Source organism: Arachis hypogaea, chromosome 10 (assembly GCF_003086295.3).
Source record: "Arachis hypogaea cultivar Tifrunner chromosome 10, arahy.Tifrunner.gnm2.J5K5, whole genome shotgun sequence".
Lineage (NCBI taxonomy): Eukaryota > Viridiplantae > Streptophyta > Magnoliopsida > Fabales > Fabaceae > Arachis > Arachis hypogaea.
In genome coordinates, this window is record NC_092045.1 from 514912 (window position 1) to 538745 (window position 23834).

Below are 23834 nucleotides of genomic sequence, written 5' to 3' on the forward strand. Positions count from 1 at the left end.
TTTTAGAAGAGCCAGATCATCTTAAAATTTGTTAAACGCTAGTGTTGTATAACTTAGCTTATTATTTCCTAATAATACAAAATAAAATAAAATAAAAGAATGAGTTGATAGTTAAATTAATCTTTGAAGAATGGATTATTTTTTAAATCAATAATGTTAGGGACTAAGATGGTTTCAGCAAAAAAATTAGCCAAATGTCTCTGGGTGAATTTAAAATCTCTACGTGGATGGTATTTATACTAGACGTTAGAATATTTCTTTTCTTTGTAAATTAGATAATTCTGAATATATTTTTTTTATTTATCATGTTTTAGGCATTTGAAAAGGGAAGGGGGTGAAGAGACGGAAACTAATTGAATCAGTTTCTGTGATTCACAAAATTAGTTTCTGTGATTCACATTGCAATGATACTGAACGTATCTCCTCCTAATTTGAATGTGGTAGAACATTTAATAACCAATATTTTAAATCATAAATAAATAAAACTAATTACTATATTTATAAGGAAAAGTATACGGAACTAAGAGGTTACCAGCAAAAAACTAAACAAAAATCACATTAATTTATATTAGTAATTAATTTTAAATTTTTTAAATTCAAAATTTAAAAAAATTAAAATTGATTAACTAAACATAATTAAAACCTATAAAAATATTTCTCTTTTCTCTCATATTAACCTACCTATCTCTAACAATCACACAGACTCCTCTCTCTCACTGTCAGTCCTTTCCGCCTCCCCCACTGCGACCCACTCCTCCGATCGCTTCCGCTTCCAGTCGAAAACTCGTGAACCTTATGTTCGGACTCGAGTTCAGGTCTCGGAGCTTCCACGCGTCAGCGCACGTGACTTCCCCCTCGGAGCCGGCGTCAACAGCGACAGGAACAAGCGCGTCGAGACCGAGTAGGATCATGCCGAGTAAAGTGCTGTCATCGATGAGGGAGCCGGAGTCTTCAAGTTTGCATTTTGATGGAAGGTGGTGATCGATGGTGGGGCCACCGTTGAAGATTCCGCCGTGGTTACGGATGAAAGACACGAAGCATGCGGCGCCGCGGGTGGTCAGCAGAGGAAGGCCATTAACAGCTGGAAAGTTGGGATTTGTGAGCTGAGGCCAATCAAACCGTGTGCAGTCGTACAGAGAATTGAGAATTTTAGAGGGTTGGAGAACGTTTTTTGGGTTTATTTTTTGGTGCATTTTATTTTTTTGGGTACTTTCTTGGGTTTTGCTTGGCTACATTCTTCCTTCCCTTCTCATTGTTTTTCATTTATTATTTTTAATAAAATATTTTTATCTTTAATAAAATTTTATTATTTTAAAAGAATTATTTATCATCACGATGTTGCGTTTTGGAATATTAGGTACCATTTTGATGATTAAAGAGACTGCAAATTATACAATTACGGAAATATAAAAAAATATTCATTTAATATGAAAAAAACATTCTAATACTTAACAAAAGAAATATCCAATTATATTTTAGCAAAAATAATTAAATATCTATAAAATTTAAAAAAAATATGAAATTCTTAAAGAAATAGAAGCATTCACATTTGCAATACAAAAAAATTCGAAAAATATATAAAAAAAACATCCATTTAATATGAAAAAGAAACATTCTGATATTTAGCATTTTAGCTAGTTTTTTGCTAATACCTCTTTGATTCTCTAGCATTATTCTATTTTTAGCTGATTTGGAATTTGTTCCATATACTTTTCCTTTTTAAATTTATCCACGATTGAAACATTAATTATTCGAACATAAACAACAATCAGCCCAAATAAAATACAAAGATCAGCTCATTCACAACAACAAACCCAACCAACCAATTGTTAATTCATTGAATAAATTACTATTTGTACCCATAAAAAATACAGATACCGATAAATGTACCTATGTAAGAATAAAACGATAATTGTAATCACGGAAGATGGCTTCTGTGTGCCAAGAGTAGCCTAACGACTAATTACGTAACCAGCGTCTGGGTACTCTTGGCACACGGAGGCCATCTTCTATTGTTACAATTATCGTTTTATTTTTATATGGATACATTTATCACCGTCTATATTTTTTATAGGTACAAATGATAATTTATTCCATTTTGTCTCATTCTCACATAATACATTCTTCTAGAATTAGTGAGTTTGATAACTCATCATTTTGAGAGCATACAATTTTTACCTCCATTCTCCTTTCTTCTTTGGTTTTAATACATTGAATTGGACGCCGACCAAATATATATATATATATATATATATATATATATATATATGAAAATTTATCAAATTAGTTCATTTATCCAATTACATAAACTTTAATCTCAATCTATTAAATTGATATATTTTTATAATTATATTCGATCAACGTGTAACTAAAAATATTATGTATTATATATTCTATCGATTGACGTTTTATATCATTAATTGACAAAAATTATTAATAGAATGATAAAAAAAATAAACAGAATTAATTTATAATTTTTTAAAAATAATTTAATTAACAAATTTTTTTAGAACAAATTTTAAAAAAATTCATCTTTTAGAAACTAATATAACCGTTAACACGTAAATAATACCAAGCTGAATATTTTTAGATAAACCATTGCTAAAAACAGCTGCATAAATACGTGGAATAGACACCAACCTTTCGTATACTGAGGGAATCTTGTTATCAATCATAGTTATCAAACTCGTCTCAATTTGGCCGGTTCAATTGGAAATTTGGTCATTCAGTTATCTAACTGGATTGAGCTATTTGTCAAACCGTTTAAGTAATGAATCCGGTGAAAATCAGTTCGATTTGGTTGGATTTCATGAAAATTGGTGATTTGGACCGGTTCATGTAATCCAGACCGATTTTTTTTAAAGAAAAATGGTGACGTTCTCTCCATCACTTACTCCCCTGCATTGTGGTGCCCTAACTTAGAACCAACACCCGTCTCACCTCTCTCTTCTCTTGCCAGTCGCCACTCTCTCCCAGTCTCCCTCAAGCTCGTCGCAGCTCCTCAAGCTCGTTGCTGCCTCAAGCTCGCGTCGCCACCTCAAGCTCGTCGCAAGCTCTGTCGCACTAAGCTCGTCTTCCTGCTTTGGCCATCAACGCTTCCTCCGCCGTGAGTCTGTGCTTAGGGTTTCAGCTTCGGCCCAGATCTTTCATCAACGCTTGCTTCATCTCTCTGAACTCTGAAGCAAAGTTCAAAATCACCCAACCAAACCTTAGGTTGTCCCTGCAACGGTTCTGCCATAGTGCCGCCGCCGTCCATGCTGTCGGCGCCTCTGCATTGTCTCTTGTAGCCCAGGCCCTGTAACACCCTACCACACTAAACTTTACGCTTAAGTCGTAAAACAGAGGTGGAGTGGTATTACGACCTCTAAAATAAAATGGGTTAATATAATAACAGAAGAATTATAATATGCTAGGAGCCTTGAAGAATAGAGGAAATAAAAATCGCGAAATAAAAGCACAACGCTCAAGGAACGAGTTAACTTGCGTGCTAAGAAAACCTTAACTTATTAAACATAAGATAACAGAAGTAGGAATGGAGTGCCAAAGATACAAAATAACAAGCTCCTAACTCAACCCGCGAAGTCAAGACTGGCCGGAGAATATTTATGCATATATACGTACATATCCAAAACCCAAAAGTTCATATACACAGTCCTATCTCTCCATCAACCTCTAGGAGAATAAAAGAACAAGTTATGCGGAGAGAAAACTAAGTACACATATATATATCATTGTACAGCAAAACTACCCAATAACCACTCCGCTTCAAGAGTCCAGACGCCTAACGAGATGCCTCTCGACCTGCATATGAAAAACAACAACATAGTATGGAATGAGAACCGGAGGTTCTCAGTATGGTAAAGGTGCCACACACGTAATATATAAGGTCCTGGGAATGCCAGAGGCAATCCTAGAACGCCGACACTCAGATTGTAGAGCTTAAAGTATTAAATAGAAGCCATAAGAGGTGATTTTTTAAGAATATTTAAACCTAACTTAACTTAACCTTAAAATCTAAGTCCCATACTACCATTCCTCCGTACCTCCAACTTCATCATGCATTTTCACAGACAAACAAGCAGATAAGGTTACAATTACTGGAGGTAACAAATACACATTTAACATGGCAAGTACATATGGGCACACTCAATTAAAGCACAAGCAAGTAATTCAAGTATTATGCATATGATGCATGCCTGTCCTATGGCTGATGAGGCTCATCTGTTGGTTATCTAGCCAACCCGACAAGTCTGAATTGTACTTAGACTGTTCCCCGACGTGCATCCCCAAGAGTCTATGCATAACTTTATCTCAAATAATCAATATTGCTCAATGGGGGTAACATTCCGGGAATTTATATAGTGCCCGGTCACACTTACGTCGTAGGGTCAACAGAGTATCGAGTTTTCAACCTGGTACACGTGGTGGCAAGCCACGACACTTAATCCAGGGAATCTCGTATCTCAGATCATTCAAATTCATAAGCCATATAAATGATTCAATTATAATTCATCAACATCCACATCATTCTCAATCACATCTCATTCATCATCATACATCAATCATATTCAATCCTTATCCTTCATTATTACACCTCTCATTCCGTCCATCAATAGTTCCAATTCAAAACATAATTCATTCTTTTCTAAATGAATCAAACTTAAAACATGATCATTTTCTTAATAATTCAAAATCAAACCATGTAACCTTTGAATCTAAATCTTTTTAAATAATCATATAAACAAAATCTCTAATTTTTATAAAATTTCGGCAGCATCTCCTCTAAAACTCGGACTTTGCCACCCTTTTTGGGTCCAAACCTGCATTCTTTTCAATTCAACATACCCTTCCTCATCATCATAACAGTCACCACAATAAATCTATCTCAGATCAACAATTATACTCATACAATATTCAAATCCAACAACCAAAATTCAACTAAGGATCATAGTTCACTAATCCTATGCTTCTAACACAAAATACCTCAAATCAATAATTCACCAAATTATTAGTTAATCAACAAGCACCAAACCAACCATGTTCATCAATAATAACATTCAACCATAATTCTCTCAAAATTAACATAACAACATTCACCATCCAAAATTAATAACTAATTATCCAATAAACTTCAACCAAATATATTCATCGACAAATTACTAAACATTAAACATACACATGCATTCCAACTTATCCTATGGTCGTCTAACCTAAGTTTTCACAGAACATTATATATTAAATGCAAGAAACCTAAATCATACCTTAGCCGATTCCCAAGTATTATTCCAAGACAATTTTCCTAAAAGAACACAGCCCTCAAAACCTCAACTAATCTACTTCCTCCAAGTTCTAGTATTCACAATTTCAAGCTCCAATTATTTATTCACAACCTAATACACATTTATAACACACATATATTCAATTTAATACTCAAAGCTCAAATTTAATGAAATTAAAATAGAATCATCGTATCCTCACCTTACCCAAACTTCACATAAGCAAGAGTGAACGTTTTCCTCAAGCTAATTGGATCCTAAAACATCAGAAATCAAAGAAATTCAACTTCCCTTCCTATTATTTCAAAAATTGGGGGAAAAGAGTGGCTGAGAACATTTAAGGGGTTACCTATGAAATTGTTCTGGTAGAAATGTAGAGCTCGACGCGGTGGACGCGTGGCTGCAAACGGTGCGACGATCGGAGCTCGGACGGAGAAGTTACGGGAGTTAGAACTTTGCCGTAAGGGTTCGGCGTTCCTTTCCTCTCCCTGGAGCTCAGCTTCGTCGTTGAGGAAATGAAGGAAAGAAGAGCCCGTGGCTTTTTTTAATGGGCTGGTCCAGTTGGACCGACAGCCCGGTTCGGATATGGTTCAACCGGTTCGGTTTTTTCGGTCTAATTTTGGACCGTTTTCTTCGAAATTAGTGTTAAAATTCTCGTTTCGATGAGCTCTAACCTAATTTAATATAATATTCATGTTTCTAATCTTCCTTATTAAAAATTAATTTATTGACTAATTATCTACTAATTAATCGGGGTTTACAGGCCCTCTCTTGTAGCTCGACGTCCTCCTTCCCCTATCCCCGTCCTCCCTGACTTTTCTGTTCGAGGCTTGGAGCAGCTCGCCGTCATTTCGCCGATTAGCGTCCGTGTCTCCATCGAAGGTTAGTGGCTGCTTTCACTTCTTCAGTTCTTCTCTTCCTTTTATGTTCTGTCTGCTGATTTTTGAATGTGAAGTTGTGAATGGATTAATGAAAATCAAATAATTGATTTTGTGTTGCTGCTCTTTTTTAATTCCTAAAATTTTTGTTGAAATTTTCTTGTTGCTGCTAAAAATGGATTAGGGATTAGGAATTAGGGATTACTTGTTGCTATTTTGTAATTAGGGATTATGCTATGTTAGCTTTATTGATTTCAGATTTAGTGTGATTAAGGATTACTTGTTGCTGTTTTGTAATAGGGATTATGCTCTGTTAGCTTTATTGATTTCAGGTTTAGTGTGATTAGGGATTACTTGTTGCTGTTTTATAATTAGGGATTATGCTCTGTTAGCTTTATTGATTTCATGTTTAGTGTGATTAGGGATTACTTGTTGCTGTTTTGTAATGTTTGTTGTTGAATGCTAAAATGAAAATCAAATTAAATGTTGTTTGTTGCTTCCATATATTTTCTTTGATAGTATTTTTTCGATTATAAACTCTGGTTTTGAGTCAAAATTTTGTATTTGTTTTGTCTGTAGTTTGATTTGAGATCATTAGATCTGATCCGATCTTATTAAGTTCAAACTATGCGTTTGGATTTTTGGTGTAGAATTGTTGGTTACCTGTTTGAACTATAGTTATCAAACCCGGCTCGACCCGGACGGTTCGACCGAAAACTCGGTCTCCCAGTCATCTAGCTGGGTCGAGCCACTCGTCGAACCGTTTAAGTAATGAACCCGTTAAAAACCGGTTGACCCGGCCGGATTTTATGAAAACCGGTGACCCGGACCGGTTCATATAACCCGGACCGGAATTTTTTTTCCCAAACGGTGTCGTTCTTTGTTCTCTCCCTCACTTCACCCCTTTGCGTGGTGCCCTAACCCATAATCAGAACCCATCTCACCTCTCTCTTTTCTTCGCCACTCTCTCCCTCAAGCTCGCGTCGCCGCCTCCTCAAGCTCGCGTCGCCGCCTCAAGCTCGTCGCTGCCTCAAGCTCGTCGCTGCCTCAAGCTCGTGGCCGCTCAAAGCTCTGTCGCCACCTCAAGCTCTGTCCCCTCCTCAAGCTCATGTCGCCACCTCAAGCTCGTCACTGCCTCAAGCTTGCGTCGCCGCCTCAAGCTCGTCGCTGCCTCAAGCTCGCGTCGCCGCCTCAAGCTCGTCACCGCTCAAGCTCTGTCGCGCTCTGTCATAGTTCGTAAGCTCGCCTTCCTGCTTCGGCCATCAACGCTTCCTCGGCCCTGAGTCTGGGTTTAGGGTTTCAGCTTCGGCCCGGGTCTTCCATGAATGCTTGCTTCGTCTCTCTGCCTATGTGAGTTTCAGATTCGGCCCTGTTATTCCTCTTTCAATTTTATTGCGGTAAATTATTAGTACATCTTGAATTTATTGTTCAAAGTTGAGTTTGTTGCTGAAATTATGACTTAGCTAATGTTAATTTGCTGTAAATCAAATTTGGAGAATTGGAGTTTTTTTGTTGCTGTCTGAAAGTTATCATAGTTTAACTTTTTGTTGCTGCCTGAAAGTTATCATAGTTATCATAGCTGAATTTGTTGCTAGAACTCTAGAAGTAGAATTTGTTGTCAGCTGTAAGTTGAATTTGATGCTGAACATATCATAAATGTGGTTGCTGCTGGAAGTAGAATTTGTTGCTGGATAATTGAGTTGAGTTGAATTTGTTACTGAACCTTGTTGTTGTTGTGTTGAATTTGTTCTGATCTCTGATCTTTCTCTCTTTTCTAACTCTGTTATAAATAAAGCTCTTGCATCCCTCTAAGAAGTGTGTATAATTGATTCATTGATGGAAGAATAAGATGAAGTTAATTCAGTTTACTAGTTTCTTGAAGCTCTCTCTTCAAACTCTTCGTTCTCTGTTTCTGATGTTCTACATAATGCAATGTTTCTTATAGAAGATATAGATGCAAATTAAAATGGGAAAAATATTGATCAAGCTCTAAATTTGTCCTATAAAGATATGAAACTCCAAATCTGTTTCTGATGCTCTAAATTTATACTAGAAACTACTTTATTATCTCTTTTTACATCATTAGTTATGTTTAAAAATGAATATTTGATTATTATTATTATGTTTGTAAAGACTTACATTTTAATTTTTAATACATAATTGTAATTTTATTTATATAATTTTATATTTTTTTAGATTATGACCGGGTCAACTGGGTGAATCAGTGACCCACCGGTTGAACCAGTAATCCAGTGACCCGTTCATATGACCGGGTTGATTGCCGGTTCGGTTCTGATAACTTTAGACTGTATTTCTTGTAATTGGATCTGTTTTGAACTGGATTGTGATTTTATGCTGCATTAGATGTTGATAGTTCATCTTGGGTGTAGTTTTGGGATCATTTACTTGTTAATTCTCGGGCATTCAGTTTAGTGAGGATCTTCTTGTACAAATTTGTTATCTTTCTTTTGGTTCCTTATAGATTTATTGGTATTAAATTTATATAAATGCTGGATCATTTTGAACATGTCTGTTGGTGTAATTTCACTTTGTAGTATATATCATTATATCTTAAATGGTCTCTGAAGTCTTATCTTTGAACGAGGTGTTTTTGTACTCTTTATTTTTAGTTAGGCCATTTTCAAGATGGAGTATTAATTTTTTTTCTTTTCAGTATATATAACATTATTAGCTGTTTTTATCTGTCTAGGTGGCCACAAGTCCACAACTGAAGGAGTATATAGGTTATGTAATATTTCTACAGAGATTCAGGCATAAATATGAACAAAACTTCTGTTGGAATAGCATTTCTCATCTTTTATTTGTCTATAGAGATTCAGGCATAAATATGAACAAAATTAATATTTGATTATTATTATTATGTTTGTAAAGACTTACATTTTAAATTTTAATACATAATTTTAATTTTATTTATATAATTTTATAATTTTTTAGTTATGACCGGGTCAACCGGGTGAATCAGTGACCCACCGGTTGAACCAGTGATTTGGTGACCCAGTCATATGACCGGGTTGATTGCCGGTTCGGTTCTGATAACTGTCAAAACTATTATTATTACCTAAGCATGGTAATGACTTCAAAATTGAAAATTTTATAGAGTACTTGTAATAGGGTTACATTATCTAATAATTGCAGTTGGAAATAGGAATAATCACTATGCCCCCTTTTTTTTTGGGAGTATTTTTGTGTTTTTATTTTAAGTGGAACTTGGAAAGACTGAATATGAATCAATTTTATTAGCTTTTTATAGTTTTTGGTCTAATTGCATTTGAAGTAGCTTCCTTCTTTCAGTTCTTTGACCTTTAGGTTTGAAGTTATTAATTGTAATTAAGGCTTAAATTGTCTGGTGGAACTTTGAAGCTATTAGATGCACATTTCCAATATGTTTTTTAAAGCCTAAATTATTGTTCTAATTGCATTGGCGCCTATAAAACAGGGGATTAATTTTACTTCTATTGTAATTATTTTAGTACCATCCTCTTTTGATACTCCTTAAAAAGATACTACTGAAATGTAAGGGTCACCGTCCTTAAAATTGTTGTCATTACCTAACCTATTGATTTGAAGTAGTTACAAAGTTTATCTTGCCATGTTATTACTTTAGTCCTTAAAGAAGATTATAAATTGTCTTTTGCGTTATGATTTAAGTCTTTTAAAATAATAAGATTAACATATAGTGAATTAGTGATACAACATTTTATATGGACTAAAATGTGATTAGCCACTAACTGTTTTCTTTAAATAGGACCCTTACCCAATTCCTTTCTTTCATTTTCACAGCATGCAATACGCATCTATGCAATAGAAGCATTAATAAGGTGGTTTTGTTTGTTTGTCGATGCGTCTTGCAGTTGCACCTCAAGTCCAAGGTTTCTTATTCTTAAGACCTTATTCACTCACCATTCAGCACTGCCCTTCCCCTTCTCCTCCTTCCATCTCACAAGTCTACGACGACCTTCTCCGCATTTGCTTCCGCTTACAACAAACTAAAACTAATCCCCATCACCATCACGACTACCATGTGTTCTACAATATTCCCAACCACGGCGACGGGGAAATGGCCAAAGTTGTTCATGCACACGCCATCAAACACGACATTTCCTCTGATGGCTTCCTCGCAAGTGCCACCATCGATCTCTATGCCGCTGCCGGCAATGTCCCTTTCGCTCAGAGGCTCTTCCACCAGCTCCATCCCCGTCAGAGACATTTATCCGCTTATAATTCTATCATTTCCATGTACTCAAGGCAGGGGTTATTCCAAAATGCACTCCGTTGTTTCGTTTCTATGATGCGTTTTGGCCAGTTGCCTGACCAATTCACGCTCGCTATAGCTCTCTCTGTTTGTTCAAAGCTCAGGAATGTTGAATTCGGCACGCTGCTTCACTCCTGCGTGATCAAGGCAGGTTTTGAGTCCAATCCGTTCTGCCAGGGTGCTCTTATCGATCTCTATGCCAAATGCGGCTTTCTCCGCCATGCTAGTGCCATATTTGACACCGCAGTCCACTTGGACACTGTTTCTTGGACGGCTTTGATTTCTGGTTATGTTCGAGCCGGGCTGCCGCAGGACGCCCTCCAGGTGTTTGACAAAATGCAGATAGCTGGCTGCTCTCCTGACCAGGTGGTTTTTGTGACTGTTCTCAATGCTCTTGTGAATTTGGGTAAGCTGGATGATGCCTGTAAATTGTTCCGAGACATGCACACTAGCAATGTTGTGGCATGGAATGCGATGATCTCTGGTCATGCTAAGAGGGGCCATCATAAGGAGGCCATTGAGTTCTTTCTCGAAATGAGGAAGTGTGGTATAAAGTCCTCAAGGTCCACGCTGGCAAGTGTTCTTAGTGCGATTGCCAGCTTAGCTGCGTTGGATTATGGGTTACTAGTCCATGGAGAGGCTATCAAACAAGGTTTGGGTTCTAGTATATATGTGGGAAGTTCTTTGATCAGTATGTATGGGAAGTGCGAAATGTTAGATGCTGCAAAGCAAGTATTTGATGTCATGTCTGAGAAAAATATGGTCACTTGGAATGCCATGCTGGGAGTTTATGCACAGAATGGTTATTTCAATCTTGTAATGGAGCTATTCCTTGATATGACACGGCGTACCATTGAACCGGACGAATTTACCTTCACTAGCATTTTGAGTTCATGTGCTTGTTTTGAAAGCTTAGAAATTGGTCGTCAGGTGCATTCAGTTGTTATCAAGAGAAGTTTTGCAAACAATTTATTTGTGAACAATGCATTGGTAGATATGTATGCCAAGGCTGGGGCTTTGAAGGAAGCTAGGAAACAGTTTGAGCGCATGAAAACCCGAGATAACATTTCTTGGAATGCCATTATTGTTGGATATGTGCAGGAAGAAGAGGAAACTGATGCTTTCAAAATGTTCAATAGAATGAGGTTACATGGCATAGTACCTGACGAGGTAGCTTTGGCAAGCATACTTAGCGCTTGTGGAAATGTTAAGCTATTAAAAGCAGGATTGCAGTTCCATTGCCTGGCAGTTAAGTTGGGATTAGAAACAAACCTTTTTGTTGGAAGTTCTCTTATTGACATGTATTCTAAATGCTGGTCCATTGAAGATGCACGAAAAATCTATTCTAGCATGCCTGAATGGAGTGTGGTATCCATGAATGCTCTGATTTCAGGATATGCTCTGAAAAATATAAAAGAAGCTATTAATCTTTTTAGTGAGATGCTAGCATTGGGGCTCAAGCCATCTGAAATTACATTTGCAAGCCTGATAGATGCTTGTAAGGGTTCTCAGGTAAATCTAGGGTTGCAGATCCACTGTGCTATAGTTAAGAGGGGTCTTTTATGTGGTAGTGAGTTCTTAGGTACCTCTTTGTTGGGCATGTATATGGACTCACAAAGGATTGCAGATGCCAATGTACTTTTCTCAGAGTTTTCGAACCTTAAAAGCATTGTTATGTGGACTTCTTTAATTTCTGGGTATACTCAAAATGATTGCTGTTACGAGGCCATAAATTCTTACCGAGAAATGCGGGACAACAGTATCTTCCCTGACCAAGCAACATTTGTTTCAGTTCTTCGAGCTTGTGCTCTCTTATCGGCATTGCAAGATGGGAAAGAGATACATTCTCTAATATTCCATACTGGTTTTGACTTGGATGAGTTAACCAGCAGTGCACTCATAGACATGTATGCTAAATGTGGGGATGTAAAAAGTGCTGTGCAAGTTTTTGAAGAAATGGGTACTAAAAAGGATGTGATTTCTTGGAACTCAATGATAGTTGGATTTGCAAAAAATGGTCATGCAGAAAGAGCTCTGAAGGTCTTCAATGAGATGGCTCACTCATGTGTTACACCAGATGATGTCACATTCCTCGGAGTGCTCACTGCTTGCAGCCATGCAGGGTGGGTTTCCGAGGGCCGTCAAATTTTTGATCTCATGGTGAACTGTTATGGCATTGAGCCCAGGGCTGATCACTATGCTTGCATTGTGGATCTTCTTGGTCGCTGGGGTAATCTCAAAGAAGCTGAAGAGTTCATCGACAAACTAAATGTCAAACCGAATGCTATGATTTGGGCCAATTTATTGGGAGCTTGCCGAATTCATGGTGATGACATAAGGGGAGAGCGAGCAGCTAAGAACCTTATTAAGTTAGAACCTGACAATTCTTCCCCATATGTATTGCTTTCTAATATGTATGCTGCATCAGGACATTGGAATGAAGCTAGATCTTTGAGGAGAACTATGATACAGAAAGAAATCCAAAAGATGCCTGGGTGTAGCTGGATTGTTGTAGGACAAAAGACAAACTCATTTGTTGCAGGTGATATATCACATCCTAATTATGCTGAAATTTCACATTCTTTGAAGCATTTGACAGCATTCATGAGAGACAACAGATTCCAGGATGATGGAATTTTGCTTGTTGGTTAAATTTAATTTTTCAGTAATAGGAAATCAAGCAATCAACTCAGATTTGCATTCTGACAAAGAACAAATCGTACATATATTCCATTGTTACTGCTTTCTGGCAAATGGAAAGCATTATATTATTATTTGCATTACTTATGAACTGTTTGTTGTCAATTTGTTATGCATATTCATGTGTTTGAATGTAAGTTTCTGGTTAGAACTTAAAAAATAAAAAGTAAACCCTCACGTTACCTGGATTAAGCTCCTCTAATTTTACTCCTATCTATATTTTTCTTGACTTAAGATGGTCAACTTTTGTGTAGTGCTGATAAGCTCAACTTGACATATAGTTTTTAGTATCCATCATCAATCACTATGAAGCAGTTTGGTCTAATTACCTTTTATATCATAAACCATCCTTTGTACCTTTTGCAATTATTATTATTATTATTATTATTATTATTATTATTATTATTATTATTATTGCTTTGCCATGGATGATTGTTATTAAACCAGCATTTGTACCTTACGCAATTTTGCTATGGATGATTGGTTTAATGCACCCAAAATCTGACCCTTATGCAAGTTGAAATAATTTCTAGATTAGGACTGTTAACCACGAAAATATTTTTAGTTGTGTATTTATCACTAATTCTTTGATTTTTTTTTCTGGTTTTCTCACAAATTTCAGTAGTAGAATTTATTATTCTGTTTGTGAAATTGAATTTGAGCAACTCGTGAGCATCATTTTATTCATTTATATAGAGCACCGCCCGTGAAGTAAAGCGCTTAGATTCAATTAGTGGATCCCCTGTTTATGCACAATTTGGAGAAGCACTTAATGGTCTATCAACAATTTGTGCTTACAAGGCTTATGACCGCATGGCTGATATCAACGGAAAGTCGATGGACAACAACATACGATTCACTCTGGTGAACATGAGTGGAAATCGATGGCTTGCAATTCGATTAGAAACTCTGGGAGGTCTCATGATATGGTTTACTGCAACCTTTGCGCTAATGCAGAATGGGAGGGCCGAGAACCAGCAGGAATTTGCATCCACCATGGGTTTACTACTTAGTGATGCTTTGAACATTACCAGTTTGCTTACTGGTGTGCTCAGGCTTGCTGTTGATCGTGTTGGCACTTATATAGATTTGCCTTCAGAGGCACCATCCATCATTGAGGATAGTCGCCCCCCTCCAGGCTGGCCCTCATCTGGATCAATCAGATTTGAGGATGTTGTACTTCGATACAGGCCTGAACTTTCTCCTGTCCTTCATGGCTTGAATTTCATAATTTTTCCAAGCGATAAGGTTTGCATTGTAGGAAGGACAGGAGCTGGAAAATCTAGCATGCTTAATGCTTTATTTTGAATTATGGAATTGAAAAGAGGAAGAATATTAATTGATGATTGTGATATTGCAAAGTTTGGGCTGGCTGATTTGCGTAAAGTTCTTGGCATTATACCACAGTCCCCTGTTTTGTTTTCAGGTATATTTAAGATATAATATTTTCCATCGTATTTTCATATTGGCAACTTAGGCTGGGATTCTGTTCTTTTGTTTCCAAGTTACCAACTGACCAGAGGGAAGAGTATGTTGAACAATAATGTTGTAAGAATGGACTTATTTCTTTTATTATTATTATTATTATTATTATTATTATTTTTACTTATGGTAAAATGGACTGTAGATCTTGAATTTTTCAAAGCTAAGAGATCTGTTTTGGCCATAAGTGGAAAGAATCTTTTGGGCAGGAAGGGAATTCTAACTCCTTTTAGAGCCACATATTAAAGGTTATTGATAATTTGATTTTTATAAAATACAGTAAGGGAAAAAAACGAATGAGAAAATAAGGATAAATATGTTAACATGAAAGTTAAGAAATTCGTTGATCTACTTGAGTAAAGATTGGAATACTTGTGATGTCAAAACTGGAAAGCAATAATAAGTGATGTTTTGCTTTGCTAGATATATGATTGTGTTGTTGATTTTTATAATTTTTACTCTGTAAATTGTGAAGCATATTAAACTTTGAATTAATGTAGTTGTATTTATATTAAGCTTAATTTAATTTTTTATGGAACTGTAAGGTTTAATCTTGACCCTTTTAATGAACACAATGATGCTGACCTATGGGAGGCTCTGAAGAGGGCACATTTGAAGGATGTGATACGGAGGAATTCTTTGGGGCTGGATGCTGAGGTAAATTATGATTTTTTAATACACCCTGGCTTTTTTTGTACAGAACCATTTCTATTGCCATTTCTATTGCTGAGTATTTTTACAATGGTCAATAAGTGATGTTTTATTGAAAGCAATATAATATTTATGAAAATGTACTTTGTTTAGGTCTCTGAGGCAGGCGAGAACTTCAGTGTTGGGCAGAGGCAACTGTTGAGTCTCTCTCGGGCATTATTGCCTATATTAAAGATATTGACGAAGCCACTGCAGCAGCAGATGTTAGAATAGATGCCCTCATACAGAAAACAATTCGAGAGGAATTTAAATCGGGCACCATGCTCAACATTGCTCATCGTCTTAACACCATCATAGACTGTGATCGGATTCTTTTGCTTGATGGTGGTAAGGTAAGCACTGTATTTATATGGTACTGCTGGTTAAATCTTATAATATGGTTATCATTTGGCACTAATGTAAGTAATACTAATGCTCATTATCCAACATAAAATAATACTGATGCTAGCTTCTTATGTTTAAAGGTTCTTGAATATGATACCCCTGAAGAACTGCTATCAAATGAAGGCAGTTCGTTCTCTAAGATGGTGCAAAGTAAAGGAGCCGCAAATGCCCAATATCTACGCAGCTTAACACTCGGGAGTAAGTCAGATAGGGAAGAGAGTAAGCACAATGATGGCCAGAAAAAATGGCTTGCTTCGTCTCGCTGGGCTGCTGCAGCTCAATTTGCCCTTGCCGTCAGTCTCACCTCATCACAGAATGACCTAAAAAGATTGGAAGTGGAAGAAGAGAATAGCATACTCAAGAAAACAAGGGATGCTGTGATAACTTTGCAGGGGGTTTTGGAAAGGAAGCATGATAGAGAAATCGAGGAATCTTTAGACCGATACCAAATATCCTCAGACAGTTGGTGGTCATCACTCTACAAGATGATTGAAGGTATGTATAACTTTGTGCCATCTTTTACATAGCCTTCCCTTGCAATGAAGTTTTTGAAAGATAAAATTCTGAGACCAGTTCATGTTTTGTCCATGAATGCATTATCCTCCCTCTCCTTTCTCTTTCCCTTTTTTCTCCTATATATGTTGTCTCAAATATTTCTAAGTTAGAGATAACCCTGGAAGATATGGTATCAGAGCTAAATGAGCTTAAATTTCTAAGATTAAAGAATCTCAGGTTTTTCAATGTGGTTGGAGATGAAGTGTAAGCTTCTCACTGTGTAGATGATGTAATTGCATGTCTTTTTCGTTTTTGTAGGTCTTGCAATGATGAGCAGACTGGCCAGGAGCAGGCTTCATCAATCAGACTTTGATTTTGATGATAGATCAATTAACTTTGATCAAGTTGATATGTAGCCAAAGCTGCACTGTTATATATTACCACTGCTTCAAAATAACTGTTCATTTGGACAAACAATTATTGTGAATTGCAGGGAATATAACATGTGCCACAGTCCCACCAACTGTTATATTCAACTATTCCAAGCATCTTTCAAAATAACAAATCCTCGCCAATCAAGCAATTATACTCAAATGTCTTGCATGGAATGGAAGTTGAAAAAGAGTCTCTTGCTTTTAGACCCAATGTGTATTTCAATTTTTAGAAGAACCATATCATCTTAAAATTTGTTAATCGCTAGTGTTGTATAACTTACCTTATTATTTCCTAATAATACAAAATAAAATAATAAATTAATAGTCAAATTAATCCTTTAAGGATGGATCATTTTTCAAATTTATCCACGATTGAAACGTTAATTATTCGAACATAAACAACAAACAGTCCAAATAAAATATAAAGATCAGCTCATTCACAACAATAAAGCCCAACCAACCAATTGTTAATTCATTCTATTTTGTCTTATTCTCACATAATACATCTTCTAGAATTAGTGTTTGATAACTCACCATTTTGTTAGCATACAATTTTTACCTCCATTCTCCTTTCTTCTTTGGTTTTAATAAGTTGAATTGGATAAAATATATTTTGAAAATTTATTAAATTAGTCCATTTATTTAATTACATAAATTTTAATCTCAATTTAATAAATTGATATATTTTTATAATTATTTTTGATCAATATCTAACTAAATATACTAGATATTATATGTTATCAGTTGACATTGTATATCATTAATTGACAAAAATTATTAATAAAATAATAAAAGAATAAATATGATTAATTTATAAATTTTTAAAGACTAATTTAATTAACAAAATTTGTTATAAATAAACTAAAAAAGTATCCATTTTTTAGAAACTAATTTAACTGTTAACACGTAAATAATAATACCAAGCTGAATACTATAATATCTTGTAGCTAAACCATTACTAAAAACAGGTGCATAAATTACGTGGAATAGACACCAACCTTTCGTATGCTGAGGGGATCTTGTTATCAATACCATCTTTATTTAACTTTCTTTCTCCCTTTTTGATGGCTCACTAAATGCTTCACTTTTCAAGTTTCTCTTTTGGGTGCACACCATTTGCTTTCTGTCTCGTCTAGTCACTTTCCAAGTTATTTTTGGAGAATCTACCCATCCAACGATCCAACCATCACAAGCTCCAAAATATGTTTGATCACTGAGCCATTTAGCATCGTTTATTTATTTATATTGTTGTAATTAAATTTGGGGACCAACGTAATAAATTAAAAAGGACCTAAGAAGATAGAGCTTGAACCATTTATGTCATGAATTATTAAATTACTTATCCCCTTCAATACTCATCAACTTTCTTTTATAAAGTACTCCCTTCTTGATTTTTAAGTTTGACTTGTCAATTTATTTCTTTGGACCAATCTAGTATTTATCGTAGTGGACATTTTGCAATTTCTCTCTCTCTTTTAAAAATGAAATCCAATTTATTCGTTCCCCTTTCAATTTGGGAATACATGTTTATGAATGAATAAGAGAGCTTTCTAACAAGTTCCTCTTATCTTAACTCCTCCCATTTATTATTCTCTCTTGGCTTTATTTGACTTCCCCATCATCATTCCCCTTCTTTTTCTTTACTTTTTCCTAATAACGCCTCACTATTTCTCCTATTCACCACCCTTTGTTAATTTGAAAAAATAATGGATCAAAGTGCAATTATTTCCTCTCCCCCCAAAAAAATGTTGTATTGTAGGCTAGCTAGCTATTATTAGATTTTGCCATTTTGGTATTCTTTGTTTCTGGGATTTGTTCTCTGTTATTATCATTTTTAAGAATAATGAGAGAGGTAGGACAATCGAGAATAATTTCAATTCATGATGATCAATTATATATATCATTCCACTCCAATTATTATTATGGGAAAGATGGACTAATATATAACTGTTTGGATCTCAGTAAATTAAAATGGTGCCATATAAATATATATATTAATATTTATACGTCGTACATGGTATGTAACTATGTATTATTCTCCAGAGCAAATGAATTTCTTTGATAAAAACAAAATAAAGAAATTATTATTATTATTATTATTATTTTCCGTGATGGATCAATTGCACGGATCGAATAGAAAAATTGTTACAGAAAAGATGAGTTGCTATCTGTGTGACACATGTTGTCCATTTGTCGGGATATTAATACAGCGGGAATATTGGTGGCTGTTCTCTTTCTCTATCTCTTAAAATCATGCTTCCTTCCATTTCTATTAATTTCATTCATTCTTTTCTTCCGTGTTAATATATTATTATTATTACCTCATAATTGTAATTGTAATATTTGCAATATATAATATATGTACAAATACGCGTAAAGAGATAGAATAAGATTTGATATTTTGATTTGCCGCTTTTTTTAATCTTGACATAGAATAATAATACTTTTCTCTTCGCATAAATGATAGGAATCGAATCTAGAGTAGATTATCTGGGAATTTGAATTTCAGACATAGTGCTCTATGCTACGTATGGTCCATGCATCGATGTATATATGACGGTTAACATATCATTATTAATGAGTAACTTGCATATCTCTAACAAGAGTCTTAAAAATATATATATATATTTTAAAACTAAACTCTTATTTAATTTTCTTAACCAATACAAGTCAATTTGTTAGCATATACCGTAAAAACCGGATGTGCATAAATATATGATTTCAGCTAATCCTCTACTAATGATAGCTCAGTTGCTAAAAGTTAGAGACAGGCAATTAATAAGAGTAATGGGATTTACACACCCTTAATCGGTTAATCACTAATCCTAAGTTCTCTATGGTTATCATTCCTCTTATTCTTCGGAGTAGCCTGTTAGTTACTTAGTGAGATCCAGGCCTTACCCAAAATTATTTATTCCAGTCAAAAAATGATAATTAATCTACGGAAAAATTAATAAAAAGAACGTTTACTATAAGAATTTGAAAAAAAAAATGACAACTTATTTTTATGAGAAATATTTTTTGTTATTACTTTATCACTAACTAATGAGAAATTGGTGACAACTAACAATAAAATTAATAAATAGGGTTACGGAATATCTGTTCCGGCTCAACTCAGTTGGCCCACTGTTCGAACCCAACATACCAGTCAACCTGATGGGACAACACGATCCGAACAGAGAGGCGACCCGGATGCATAGTTATCAAATCCGGCTCGACCCGACCGGTTCGACCAAAAATCTGGTCACCCGATCATCTGACCGGGTCGAGTCACTTGTCGAACCGGCTATGCATGAGACCCAGTGGAATCCAGTTCGACCTTACGGGTTTTCATAAAAACTGGGAACCCGGTTGGTTAATTCAACCCGGTCCGGGTCGTATTTTTTTCTTTTTTTTTAATGGCAACGGCGTCGTTTGGCTTTCAGATCCCCCTTTCCCTTTCAACAAAACCCTAATGGCTATTCCCCTTCACTATTGCCCCTAATTTGAGAAATCACAAATTAGTCTGATTCCAGTAGAAGTGTGGAACCCCCAAACACTCATTTCCCTGCTCCTTCGTCATCGGCACTCGGTAGTCGCTCACCCTCGCCCTCACCTCGTCACTCCATCGTCTTTCCGCTCACCTCGTTACTTCGTCGCACCTCCGGTCACCTCGTCACTCTCGGTCTCTCACGGTCACGGCTTCACCTCGTCGCTCTCTCAGTTTCTCACCTCGTCTCCTCACTTTGTCGTCGTCGCGGTCCCGTGCTCCTGCTCTACGTTCACTTCGTCGGCGGCAGAAAGCTCACAGAGGACAAAAATCAATCAGCATCTCTGCATCTACTCCCTCGGGTCAGTCGGGTGGTGGTGGTCGTCTTCTTAGTCGTGGTCTGGGAACCAGTTATCCAAGTGAGCTCCCTTCAAATTTTTGACCATTGTCTTTCATTAGAATTGTTGAATACTGAACCTAGTGGTTGCTATTCACTATTGTAATTGAATTTGAGAGTTGTTGAAGGTGAGCATATTTTAGTTAGTATTGTTATTGAATATGGTGGTTATTACTATTGTATTTGATTTTTTAGAGTTGTTATTGAATCTGGTGGTTATTACTTTAGTTAGAATTATTGTCGAACTTGAATCTAGTGGCTGCCGATGTTGCATTTAGTTTTTTAGTGTTGTTGTTTCTTGCTGGTTTCTGTGTTTTAGAGTTGTTATTGAATTTGGTTGTTATTACTTTAGTTAGAATTATTGTTGAACTTGAATATAATGGCTGCTGATGTTGCATTTAGTTTTTTAGTGTTGTTGTTTGTTGCTGGTTGCTGTATTTTAGAGTTGCTGTGTTTTGTAGAGTTGTTCTTGTTTGTTGCTAGAATTTTTTAGAGTTGCTATTTGTTCACTTTGTTGAATCACAAAGTCAGTGAATTTTGGTGGAATGGTAGTGGTTGCTGCGTTGCTTAAAAACTGACTTAAGTAAATCTTTTGTTGCTGAAAATATATTTGGTTTCTTTTGTCCTATGAAGATGTTGATGCTGAATTTGAACTCAACACTTGGACTTGATTTAATGATTGTGTTATCTTTCGCTTGCTCTTGTTGATTTAAATTCAGAACATATTTCGTACTAGAGACTCGTTTATTATCTTTTTTTTAGGTTATTAGTTATGTTTAAGACTAGATATTAGATTATTAATGTTTGTAAAGACTTATATTTTAAGTTTTAAGACATAATTTTTATTTTTATTTATATAACTTTATATTTTTTTAATTATGACCGAGTTAACCGGGTGAATTAGTGACCCACCGGTTGAACCAGTAACCCGGTGACCCGGTCATATGACTGGGTTAAACACCGGTTCGGTTTTGATAACTATGCCCGGATGTCACTTTCCCTCTCGTGAGGTACCTGACAGTTGAGGAGGAAGCTTCCTCGGAGATGGGCCTGCTCCTGTGGGACCCGCCCTAGTGTAGACTATATAAGGGGGGGGCCCTACCCCTCCCCAGAGGTATGTCACCTAAGCTTTACCCTAACTGCCACCTTTGTACGGATACTGACTAGAGCGTCGGAGTCCCTTTGTAGGTGGCATCCCCTCTCTTAAGTCCACGTCATCAACCCAGGAGGATCTCGAGTTCCGACCTTCTCCTCTACACACTGGTCCTAGAGATCCAGACACACAAAGGTGATCCGAACCCAATTTCTCCATCATCCCTGGCCATTTAGCACATCTGACCCGATTGATACCCGAGCAACAGAACATTGCTGCTGTCTGTGGGGACCTTTGGCACGAATAAATTTTTTGTTGGGGCCAGTTGAAGGGTGAGATGAGGGTGAGCTTCGTAAGGAAGAGGGCGCTCACCGAACCAGCAGGGTGGCCTCCTTAGCTTCCTCCCGCAAACACATGAGATCCCCCTCTCACGGGGACGAGCTCCCCTCCTGTTCCCGAGAAAGGCATCCTTTTGGAGGGACGGGAGTCGATAACGCAAGAATCATGCAGGAGTTACACCACAGAGTACAAAATCTTGAGAGGGAGCTGGCGGCCAGGGACAGCTACCAACCTGGCTCGAGTCAACCTCATGCCCGATCTCTTCAAAGGAGAGGGGAGACCCGGGGAAGAAGCCCCTAGAGGAACCACGTCATACGTAGAATGGGTTCTCGGTCCACCTCGGCCCGCGCAGAGTCCAAGGGCCACGGTGAAAGCAGGGAAATACCGAGAAGATGACAAGACCCCATAATCTACACTCGGCCCTTCGTGACTCATGCTGAGGCAGAAGATCGAGAAGAGAGCAGGGAGAGATCGAGAAGGCGACGAAACCCCATAATCATGGGAGCAACCCCTTTTCACTACTCTATTCTCAAGGTCTGGCTATCGACTAACCGTGAGACCGGATGCCAAGCCCGTGGCCCAGAGACGAAGAAGGATGTCCTAGGAAAGAGCCAGCGAGGTAGCCAAGCAGACGGTCAGCTTGTTGGAAGCAGGTTTCATCAGCGAACTGGACTACTCGACATGGTTGTCGGACGTGGTCCTTGTCAAGAAGGCCAACGGAAAGTGGAGTATGTATGTCAACTATTCAGACCTTAACAAAGCATACTCCAAGGACTCCTTTCCTCTCCCTAACATTGATGCCCTTGTGGACGTGGCAGCAGGTTATCGTTTCTTGAGCTTCATGGACACGTACTCTGGGTATAACCAGATACCGATGCACTGGCCAAACGAGAAAAAAATGGTATTCATAACGCCAGGGGGCACTTATTGCTACAAGGTAATGCAATTTGGATTGAAGAATGTAGGGGCGACTTACCAGAGACTGATGAACAAGGTTTTCAATGAGTTAATCGGGAAATCAGTAGAGGTATACGTGGGTGATATCTTGGTGAAGACCAGCCGATCAGAAGACCTAGTCGGTGACCTAGAGACTGTGTTAAGGTCTCTTTGTAGGCACAATATGAGACTTAACCACCTCAAATGCACCTTTTCCATGGAAGCCGGGAAGTTCTTAGGTTTTATAATAACCCAAAGAGAGGTCGAGGCTAACCCCAACAAGTGTGAAGCCATTTTGCGAATGACAAGCCCAGGTTGCATCAAGGACGTACAGAGGTTGGCCGGAAGGCTTACAGCCCTATCTCGTTTCCTCGGTGCATCGGCAGCCAAAGCCATCCCCATCTTCAACCTCATGAAGAAAGGGATTGCCTTCGAATGGCCCCCGGCTTGTGAAGAAGCTTTGATCCATTTCAAGAACATACTCTCAGCACCACCGGTCCTAGGTAAGCCCAAGGATGGCGAGACATTATTTCTATATCTAGCTGTAACGGACGACACCTTGGCAATCGTCCTCGTCCGAGAAGAAAGAAGGACCCAACAACCGGTATACTTCATTAGCAAAGCGCTACAAGGCACGGAATTAAGGTACAACAAATTGGAAAAGCTAGCCTACATACTCCTGATCTTGTCTCGAAGGTTGAGACAGTACTTTCAGGGGAACCGGATCACCGTCAGGACGGATCAAGCGATTCGCCAAGTTCTGCAAAAACCCGACCTGGCAGGAAGAATGATGACCTGGTCGGTTGAGTTATCTCATTACGATCTGCATTATAAGCACAGACACGCGATTAAGGCCCAGCCGATGGCCGACTTCCTAGTGGAGGTAAGGGGGACCCTCACGAGATCCTGGACACACGGTGGAAACTCCACGTTGACGGAGCTTCCAGCCAAACGTCTGGGGGGCAGG

At 37.3% G+C, this 23834-nt stretch overlaps 1 protein-coding gene, 1 long non-coding RNA gene and 1 pseudogene across 4 annotated transcripts; 2 read left to right on the plus strand and 1 right to left on the minus strand.

Moving 5' to 3' along the window:
* Positions 1–3480: 3480 nt before the first annotated feature.
* LOC112714344 (uncharacterized) lies at positions 3481–5794 on the minus strand. Its single transcript, XR_003159213.2, has 4 exons — positions 5626–5794; positions 5479–5533; positions 5262–5390; positions 3481–3801 (listed from the first exon to the last, which is right to left on the minus strand). It is a non-coding gene; the product is annotated as an uncharacterized lncRNA (long non-coding RNA).
* A 1226-nt stretch (positions 5795–7020) lies between these two features.
* Positions 7021–14488, plus strand: LOC112714342 (pentatricopeptide repeat-containing protein At3g09040, mitochondrial). Of its 3 annotated transcripts, none has more exons than XM_025765928.3 (3): positions 7021–7504; positions 9956–12969; positions 13824–14488. In XM_025765928.3, the coding sequence occupies exons 2-3, from the start codon at positions 10014–10016 to the stop codon at positions 13835–13837; spliced, it is 2970 nt and encodes a 989-aa protein (XP_025621713.1). In that variant the 5' UTR covers positions 7021–7504; positions 9956–10013; the 3' UTR covers positions 13838–14488. The 3 variants fall into 3 exon arrangements, with proteins under 3 accessions (XP_025621713.1, XP_072061722.1, XP_025621711.1); XM_072205621.1 differs by having other exon boundaries at positions 7024–7551; XM_025765926.3 differs by having other exon boundaries at positions 7024–7504; positions 10027–12969.
* On the plus strand, positions 13830–16963 carry LOC112718407 (ABC transporter C family member 2-like; annotated as a pseudogene).
* Positions 16964–23834: the final 6871 nt, after the last annotated feature.